Source organism: Neofelis nebulosa, chromosome 16, assembly GCF_028018385.1.
Source record: "Neofelis nebulosa isolate mNeoNeb1 chromosome 16, mNeoNeb1.pri, whole genome shotgun sequence".
Taxonomy (NCBI): Eukaryota; Metazoa; Chordata; class Mammalia; order Carnivora; family Felidae; genus Neofelis; species Neofelis nebulosa.
In genome coordinates, this window is record NC_080797.1 from 39,791,270 (window position 1) to 39,800,979 (window position 9,710).

A 9,710-nucleotide genomic window follows, 5' to 3' on the forward strand; every position below is an offset into this window, starting at 1 on the left:
GACCACGGAGGATGGGCCCCACTTTGGGGAATTCCAAATAAGGGTCCTCCTTATTGCCCTGGGGGTTTGCAGAGGTCGGAGAAAAGCAAGGACCCCATGGGATAGGAGCACCCTGTCCTGGTGGCTCCCTGGGTCACAGGGAGGGGAAGTAGTGAAGAACGCAGGCACAGCTTTCAAGGAAACCTTGCCCGCCTCGCCCCTCAGCTTCTCAGGAGGCTGACGCCTGACCCCAGCCCCAGAATTCAGCCTGGCCCCCAGTGACCTTTTCAGCCCAGGGCTCTGGCCAAAGTTTCCCAGCACACTAATCGGACGGTGCGGGGGGGTGGGGTGGGGTGGTGGTGATCCCAACCCCCCCCCCCCCCCCCCGCCGAGTAAAGTAGAAGAGGAAAGAAACTGACGTTATAACACAAGGAGTACGGGCTAGACACCCAGAAGAACTTCCCTCGGCACAGAAGCAAGTCTGGCAGAGAGAAAGTCACTTTCAGCTTCAGGATAGGCTACTCATTACTGACGTTCTCTCTGGCTGTTGGCATGGGTTTGGAAAAAATAACCTTTCCAAAGTCCAGGTCTCCTGGGGTTCAGGACAGGGCAGCAGATTCCCAGTGCCCGCTGCGGGGGTGGGGGGGGAGGGGGGGGGACGGGCGCCCTGCCAGAGGGAGGGATGGAAAGGGTAGTGTCCCTATCCCCGGGCCACCACCCTCTCCACTCCTCGCCCAGACTTCCTCCGCCCCCGCGTCCGGCCGCCTTCGTCCTAGGTCCCCCCGCTGCGGGCCGGCAGGGGAGGAGTTAACTCCGGAGGTACCGGCTGGGCTCACCGTACCTGCCGCCGCCGCCGCCGCCGCCGGTGGGAGGGACGAGGAAGCGCGAGCCGCCTGGGCGCCAGGAGCGCTCCAGTCTGGCGGGGTGCTGCGCGGGGAGCGGGCGGCGGGGCCCGGCGCGGCCAGGGGCGTCCGCCAGGGGGCGCGCCGCGACGGGGCGGGAGGGGCCGTCTGGTCTGGGGAATTAGCGCCAGGGACGGGCGCGCGCGCGGGTCCCCAGCACATCTGGGCGAGAGCGGCGCCGCTGGACCGCGGGGGGCGCCGAGCGCAGATCTGGAGCGGCAGAGGCACCGCGCGGCTGGGGCCCTTCGAGGCGCGCGGGGCGCCCATCTGGGACCTCGAGAGGGGGCCGCGCCGCGCGCAGCCGGGCCGGGGGAGGGGGGCGGCGGCGGCCGCACAGCTGGACCGGAGGGGGCGGGGTCGGTCCCGGGCGGCCGGCAGAGGGGAGGGCCGCGAGCCGCCGGGGACTGGAGCATGGGACGGCGCGCCTGAAGGAGCAGGGGCGAGGCAGGGGCCTGGGCGCCCGGCAGGAAAAGAGGAGAGACAGGGACCCGAGAGCAGAGAAGGAAGATGCAACTGACTCGCTGCTGCTTCGTGTTCCTAGTGCAGGGCAGCCTCTATCTGGTGAGTGGCCCGCGGGGAGCTGCGCGGAGGGGCGGGGGCCCGGAGGACGGGGGAGAGCCCGGAAACTTTCTCCCTTCCCCACCCCCCGACATCGCCAGGATGGAGGGGAAGCCCGGAGGCCGGGGGTGGGGGGTGGAGGGGGAGAGGGCGGGTCCGAGGACGGAGACTGGACCGCAAGGGTTAATAGGGGCGGGGAGAGGGTGCTCGGCTGGCCCACCCACTCGGCCGCTGGTGGCGGGAGGTGCGACCAGCACGAGGGAAAAGGCCAGCAGCGGGGCGCCGAGGGTTACTCGACCCCGTCCCGGCGCCCCGGGACGCGCGGAAGGGGAGTGGGGGTGGGTGGCGGAGCTGACGACCTGCCAGGTCTGGGGGCGTGGGCTCTCCTCCGACCTCGGGGACCCAGAGGGCCTGGGACCTGGGTCCCGCCAGCGCGCGGAGGCTGTCCAGGCGGGGGGGGGGGGGCGCGGGGGGTGGCCCCCGCGGACCCCGCTCGCGCCTTCCCTCCCGCTCCCTCCCTCCCCGCCTGTTGTTTTCTTCTCCTCTCCCGGCTGCGCGCAGCCGGAGCCCCACAGGACCTGGGCAGGCGGCTCCCGCCCCGGGCGCCCGCGGCAGCTGAGCGGAGCGCCCAGAGCCCGCTCCCCGTGCACTCGCTCGCCGCGTCCCTGCGGCCCGGGACGCCCGGGACTCCCCCCCACCCCCCGCTTCCCCCCTTCCCCCCCCCCCCCCCCCGCCAGGGGCTTAACTCCTCTCCGACCGCCCCCACCCCAGTCCTGTCGTAGAGAAGCCTCGGCCCCACATCTGGACCTGCCGGTTTCTTCAAAACAACACCACCACCCCCCCCCCCCCCGCGCGCGCGTGCCACCTCCCCTTTGCCACTATGTACAAGCGCCCTCCCCTTCTCGCATCCCCACCTGCGGCCCTTCTCCCCACCCTCCAGCCATTCAGCTTCGACCCCCAGGACCAAGTAAACACAGGTCTGCAGAACCGAGCCTAGCCACCCCCCCCCCCACCCCCGCCCCGGAGCCTCCCCTCCTGGCTGTCCCTTCCCACTACCCTTGGGGCCTAGCAGGCAGGGCCACCCAAGCACACCTCTGCAAGCACGGCCGGGATCAGAACAGGGGGCGTGAAGACCCCAGGCCCCTTGGGAGCCCTCCAGAGCCCAGCCCTCTGGGGTCCCCCGTCCTCACCCCAGGGGTCACCAGCAACCCAAATGCTGCCCCACTCTGAGCTGGTGTCCCTAGGACTGGTAAGAAGACACAGAGGGTGAGTACTCTGTCCCGAAGCTGAGTAAGCACACAACGGGCGGTTGCCCTCAGGAAACCTTGCCTACTCCCTGCTGCCCTCCGGAGCTGTCCTGAGTCTGAGCTGGGTCACTCCGTCCTGCCGGCCCTCCCCCACGGCTCCTCCAGGAGGCCTTCCCAGGTGGTGCCTGTTGCCATAGCCCGTCCAGCAGAGGCTGGCCGAGCCTTGGCTGTTTGGCAGAAGATTCCGGGTGGGGATGGGGCTTGGATTCAATCTCCATAAACGGACCTACCTGGTCCGAGGGGCTGGGAGTGTGTGGTAGAATGGGAGGGCCGACCCTGTGCGACCTGGCCTTAGAGGGACGTAACCTGGTGGCCTCATCTGTAGAAGGGGAAATAAGAAAAACTGCCTCGTAGAGCGATAGTGTCCTGCCATGGCACCCTCGGTGGTCCCCAGAGGTTTTGACTGGCCGCGGCTGGGCCATCCTGGGTGTGGAACTCACTCCAGGGCTCCCCTCTCCCCATTCCTCGTGCCCAATCCTGAGCTGCCTTTGTACCGGAGAGAGAAGGTCACTGGGCCCAGCTTTCTTATCCCATTGTCTGCTGGTTCTCTTAGTCTCAGAGGACAAAACTACCCCAGGGGAAGGGTGGTGGGGGTCTCATCTAAACAGCCTAGGAAGTGGCAAAAAGCAGGGGCCGCACCTGTCCTGTCAAACGGGGGGGTGGGGTTCTCCCAGCGGAGGGATGGCGCATTTTGAGGGCCGTGACTGTGCCTCCATATCACCCTGGGACTTTTACAGAGGCGGGGAGATTTTCCTCTGTGAAACTGTAACCTCATAACCTCTCCTGTAAGACCGGGGGCTCTGTCAGCACGAGATTATGCTTCTGACATCGGGAGCTGGGCCTCCCCCGTCAGAATGGGGCCTCCTCAGGGGCAGGGGCTGTGTCCCTCTGGTGCCGTGGCTCACTGGAGAGAATTGTCGACCATCCTTCCAGATGCTGAGCGGTAGCCAGAGACGGGACAGTGGGGTGAGGAGATGGGGGCGGCCCGAGTGTCAGAGGGCGAGATGGGACCACGGCACAAGCCGGAGTATGCATCCAACCCCTAGAGTAAGACGGTTGAGACATCACTCGGCCTCAAGTCAGCGGAAGGGACAGGCAGAGAGTTGAGGCTGCTGGTGGGGGACACAGTGACCGGAACTCCTGGGTCCTCTGGGGACAGGGCTGTCAATGTCCTCCCAACTCCCTCCACAGGTCATCTACGGCCAGGATGACGGTCCTCCCGGCTCCGAGGACCCTGAGCGTGATGACCACGAGAGCCAGCCCCGGCCCCGGATGCCTCGGAAGCGAGGCCACCTCTCACCCAAGTCCCGCCTCGTGGCCAACTCCACTCTCCTAGGGCTGCTGGCTCCCCCCGGGGAGGCATGGGGCGTCCTTGGCCAGCCCCCCAACCGCCCGAACCACAGCCCCCCCCCGTCGGCCAAAGTGAAGAAAATCTTCGGCTGGGGTGACTTCTACTCCAACATCAAGACGGTGGCCCTGAACCTGCTCGTCACGGGAAAGATCGTGGACCACGGCAACGGGACCTTCAGCGTCCACTTCCGACACAACGCCACCGGCCAGGGCAACATCTCCATCAGCCTCGTACCGCCCAGCAAAGCTGTAGAGTTCCACCAGGAGCGGCAGATCTTCATCGAAGCCAAGGCCTCCAAGATCTTCAACTGCCGAATGGAGTGGGAGAAGGTGGAACGGGGCCGCCGGACCTCGCTCTGCACCCACGACCCGGCCAAGACCTGCTCCCGAGACCACGCTCAGAGCTCAGCCACCTGGAGCTGCTCCCAGCCCTTCAAGGTCGTCTGCGTCTACATCGCCTTCTACAGCACGGACTATAGGCTGGTCCAGAAGGTGTGCCCAGATTACAACTACCACAGTGATACCCCCTACTACCCCTCCGGGTGACCCTGGGCAGGCCACAGAGGCCGGGCTGGGGCTGGAAGGACGGGCCTGCCCGCGGAGGAGGCCATCTGGCTGGATACTGGGCAGGGACACGGGGAGGGACCTCAGGCAGGGAAGGGGGGAGGGGTGGAGAGAAGGAGATGCCAGGTGGGGCCGGGGCCGAGTCTCACGTGGTGGTGGGGAAGGGGTCCCAAGTGCGGGGCCCCAGCCTGGGGTTGTGGAGCGGCCGGGGCATAGGAGCACTGGAGGAGGAGTGGGGTCTCTGGGCAGCCCCACGGGGCTCCCCTGCTGAGCGACAGGAAGGTGCTGGGCCCAGGAGACCGCTGGGGGAGGCAGACCAGTGTGGCCAGATGAGGTCACGGAGAAGAGCCCGAAGCCTCGGCTCCCTCCTTGCCATGCTGAGAAAGAAAAGCAACAAGGAGAGGGGTCTCTCATCAGCAAGGGCACCGAAGGATGGCAGAGACGAGACGGGGCTGCCCGGGAGCCAGCCCTGGGTGGGGGGAGGGGCGGGGCCGGAAGAACTCTTGAGCCCCGCTGAGTCAGCCACCCCCCCAAGCCCATTGTCCTGGACTGTGGACTGAACTTGGCTTCAGGCGGAAGTGGTGACCCTTGGAGTCGTTTTGACGTCTTGACGAATAGACCATCTGCTCCCCGCCAGGCCGTAACCTTTCCAAAGTTCCCTCTCCTGCCATTGCCGCTCCTCCCCTCCCCGCCGCCCCCCCCCCCCCCCCCCGTCCACCCTTGTGCCGATGGGTCACCCATCCTTCAGCTGCAACAGAGGGTGATTGTGGTTCTCCCACCTCCAAGGCCACAGATGGGAGCCCACCCTTGCGCTGTGTCCCCTCGCCACCCCACCCCCCTGCTGGCTCCTCTGGGAGCGTCCTCGTCCAGCCAGCAAGCCTTGCCCGTCAGCCTGGGACTCACCCGGATGGATACAGGGCCTTCAGCAGCTCGGGGCCGCGTGATGCCAGACTGACAAGGGCGCTGGACCTGTTCCGTGGTGTCTGTCTGTGGGTGGGGGAGGGGAGGGCGGGGTGTGCGATCCCCTGATTGTCAGCTTGTGTGCAGAGTCTTGTTCTGGAGCCGGGAATAAAGCTTTCCCAGGGCACTGCTTTCTGAACTGTCCAGGGAGGGAAAGGGCCCGGGGTGCCCCGCCGTCCAGCCAGCGCTGCTCAGCTAGATGGCGGCAAGATGTTCCCTGGAGACCAGAGCTGCGGGGCGACAACAGCTGTTGGGGCTGGTGCTCACGGAGGGCCTCAGGGCTTCCCTCCCCAGCCTCCTTTTCGGGACCTGTTGGGAAAGCTGGGCAGACACTGCTCGGTGGTCCCAGGGGGTGGGGGTGGCCCCTGCAAAGAAGCTTGGGGAAGAAGAGCTGGTGGGGGGGGGGATGGGCCATTGTGTTCCTTGTCGTCTCCCTGGGTTGCCATCCGGGTGGGCCCCCGCGTGGGGTGGGGGGGGGGGGGCCCTCGCTCTGTCAGGGTTTTGGCCCCGTGGCCTTGGACAAGTCCATTCTCCTCTCTGGGTCTCTTTCCGCTTCTTTGTAAAATGAAAAATATGCCCAACCCAGAGCTTCTCCCGTGCAAGTGGGCATCGGACCCACCGGGAGTGTCGGTTAAAACATGGAGTTCTGGGTTCCAGACGATTTGCCCTTCTAGCGAGGAGGCAGGGAGATGCCGACGCTCCTGAGGGGACACCCTCTGAGGACCGCTCACGTGACCTCTCTGTTCCTTTCTGGCTCTGGCCCCCTAAGATGAAGAGACGCCTCTGAGACTCCCTCCCGACTATCTTCCAGCTGCTTCTCCTAGGAAAATCTCCTGGAAGGGGTCTTCTCAGAGAGGCAGGGTGTCGGGCTTTCCGTCTGATCATGTGTCAGTGCAGGAACAGGCTGGGTTGGGGGGGAGCGGGGACAGAAGGAGGCTTGAAAGCAGCCATCCTCCCCCCCCCCCCCCCCAGCCGACAGGAGGGCCTTGGGATGGATTGTCAGCCGGTGACGCCTTGCCTGGGAGGGCCAGCCGGGCCCTTTGGGGCTCGGTGAGCGGGATGCTGAACCCCGAGGACCAAGATCACAGGGCCCTCTCTAAGGTCATCCTAGAGCTGCTCACTTGGGAGGGCAGCACTCAGGTCCCCTGGGTCCCTCTCGGCCATGCAGCCACAGTGAGGAAAGTCCTAGCATGAGAGGGGAAGACAACGGTCCTGCCGCCCGCAGCCTGTCTCCCCTGCCCGCCAGCACTCAGCACGGCCCAGTGCTCCTCTCGCTGCAGAGCAGAGCTGGACGAGGCCTTAGAAGCCACCTTGCTGTATGAAGTGACCCAGAAAGGGCACATGACTCAGGCTCACACTCCTATGCCAGCGTTCCCCTGCACCGTGCCTCCCAGGGCCACCTCTCCTGAGCAGAGATCTGAGACACGCACCCCTTCTTCCCCGCCCCCCCCCCCGCCCCTCCACCATATCTACACTCTCCCTTCCCACCCTGACAGGTGGGTGGGAAGGTGGCACAAGTCCTTAGAATTCAGACAGGCCCTGCCCTGGGGGGCTTGCCTCGGAGATCTGGTGGGTTCTCTCACCTGCGGATGCCTCCCAGACGCAAGCACCGCCCACGGCCCTGTGGGCACTGGAGGGAGAGAAGGAGGGGGGTGGTCCTGGGCCCCCCTCGCCTGGCCCTGGCTGGACGATCAGCAGGACCGGGGGACACTCTGACCCACCCCCCTCCGGCTCCTCTTTTGTGGAGAGCCAGATGCTGCTGACAGCTGGAGGGCTGGCCCTCTTGGCACGCATACGGCCTGAGCAGGGGGGGGGGGCGGGGGGGTTCATCTTAATAACTTCATTTCACCCACGCGCACACTCCGCTGCCTCATCCCTCCTTTTCTGCCCTTCCCCAGTAACCTGGCTGCTCTCCTCGGCTAGGATCTTGCTAATAGATTTTTCTCCCGGATTGTGATTCTTTTGCAATAGACCTCTGGGCCCTGATAGTCTTGCCACCACCAGATATTTTCTACGCCCCCGTGGTCCTTGCGAAGGTAAGGGGTCTGTCCCACGGCCTCTGGTGACGAAGGTACCAACCTCTGCGCCCTTGGCGAGCAATGTCTGTGACCTCCCCCAAGGACTACAATAAGGGCTCGCCTGATCTTGCCCTTCAAGCACTCACGGGAGAGCAGATCCCTCTAGAAGGAGCCTGTCTCCTCTCCCAGAGAGAAGCTCCAGGTCCTACCCCCACCCCACCCCTTTGGCTCCCCCACCGCTGCCCGCTCGGTCCTGTGGCCCAGCTCCCCATCCGCTCAGCCTAGCTGGGGAGCTGCCCCAGGGCAGAGGCCTCGTCTCCTTCATCCGAGGGGAGCTTCTGGAACAAGCCTCCCAGACTGGATGCCCTTTGAGGTCACAGCCCATATCTCCCTATGAGACTGAGGAAGCAGGGTCTGTCCCTCCACAACTGACTGAAGAGGCCTGTGAGGACAGCATCCGCCTCCCTCATCTGCCCGGAGTCTCCCTGAAGGCAGGAACCGCGATATGGACGCGGGGAAAGCCGGCCCTCGGGTCTGCCCTTCGGCTTTGTGCACCGTACTGCCTCGGCCTCGGTGTCCCCACCTCTGAGGGGGTGAACCTTCCCAGCAGTCTGTGGGGCTCATGAGGGGCTACATGTTGGGTCTAGTGGCAAGGGTCTAGGTCCCTCCTCTGTCCTCCTTCCCCCTGTTTCCTCCCTGGGATGAGTAAGCGGGGACTGAGTCACCCCCCTTCCCCATCCTTGGCAGGGATGCTGGTGACCTTGCATGTGGCACTCTCCCGAGGCGAGGCCCATTGCTCAGAGATGCAGGAGGCAATGGGTGGGTAGGGAAGTGGGGGAAGGGTGTGTATGGGGGTGGAGGCGGCTGAAGGTCAGGGGGTGACCAGGGACCTGGATTATCCAGTCGAGTAGGTGTAGGGGGCTGTGTCTCTGTGTTGGGAAGCGATCCAATGCCACGGCTGGGAGTGGGAGAGAGAAATGTTACTTCCACAGACTCTGAGTCCTGCGGTCCTGCAAGGAGAACCGGGGGCTGGGGTGACAGGCGCAGAGAGGCGCCACCAGCCCCCCCCCCCCCCCGGGAGGAGGCAAGATCGGGCGGGGGTGGCACCTGCCAGTTATGCCAAAGCCCCGGAGCGGCAGCTGCCACCATCCTTGAGCACAAATGACAGAAGAGACCTGGTGCTCAGCCGTCGGGGGCTGGGCTCCCGTTACACGGGGGGGGGGGACCCGGTTTCCGGTTGGCCCGGCGAGCTCAAAAGCCGACCGGAAAATCCAAGCGACGGAGGGCCACTCGGAAGCTTTCCGGTTCGTCCTCTCGGGGCCACCTGGCTAGATGGTCCCAAAGGGCGAGTTGGCACCTCCTGAACTTGCCACTGCACCGGCAACATGTGTGGTGCAGGAGTTTGGATCTGCGCCGGTCCCGGGTCTGTCGTTCATTAGCTGGGTGGCTTCGGACAAAGAGCATCAATCATCTCCCAGATGCCCTTGGGTGAACACCTAGGGATCTACCCACCCTGGAGCATCGTTAGGAAAAGTTAAACGATTCACTCGACATTATTCCTTCCTCCTTCCTGGGTTTTGGGGCGTGGGGTTTACGTCAGCTTCAGCCTTTCCCTGGGGGAGCTGGGCGAAATGGCCCTGGGCCGGAGCTGGGAGACCCGGGTTCCTGGCCTGGTTCTGTCCCGTAACACACGAGGCAGAGCCCGCTAACTGTCCTGTGATATACATTGCACCTTTTCCCATAGTAACGGAATCCTCCGTTTTTAGCTGGGCCGAGGGCTGCCTGAGATTAAACACTACATCTCTCTCTGCCTCTCTTGCGCCTAGATGTGGCCATGTGAGTGAGATCAGGCCAGTGAGGTGTAAGCCAAAGGTTATCTGGCAACTTCTAGAAAGACAGTTGATAAGACAGCTCTGGCGGCCATCTTAGACAATGGGCGTCAGAGTCACATCCTGGAAGGGTCAGAGCAGCGAGCGGCGGCGGGGAAGGCTTGGGTCCCAAACACCTGGTGCAAGAGCGTATTTTGTGCACCGGAAATACCATACGGGCTCCGGGCTGCCCACCTTCAGACT

At 64.8% G+C, this 9,710-nt stretch overlaps 1 protein-coding gene across 2 annotated transcripts; it reads left to right on the top strand.

The window, feature by feature from the left end:
- The first annotated feature begins 694 nt into the window (after window positions 1-694).
- Window positions 695-5,747, top strand: NXPH3 (neurexophilin 3). Of its 2 annotated transcripts, none has more exons than XM_058703721.1 (2): window positions 695-1,442; window positions 3,938-5,747. In XM_058703721.1, exons 1-2 carry the CDS (start codon window positions 1,389-1,391, stop codon window positions 4,640-4,642), a joined length of 759 nt encoding a protein of 252 aa, XP_058559704.1. In that variant the 5' UTR covers window positions 695-1,388; the 3' UTR covers window positions 4,643-5,747. The 2 variants fall into 2 exon arrangements, with proteins under 2 accessions (XP_058559704.1, XP_058559706.1); XM_058703723.1 differs by lacking the exon at window positions 695-1,442 and adding an exon at window positions 2,284-2,688.
- Window positions 5,748-9,710: the final 3,963 nt, after the last annotated feature.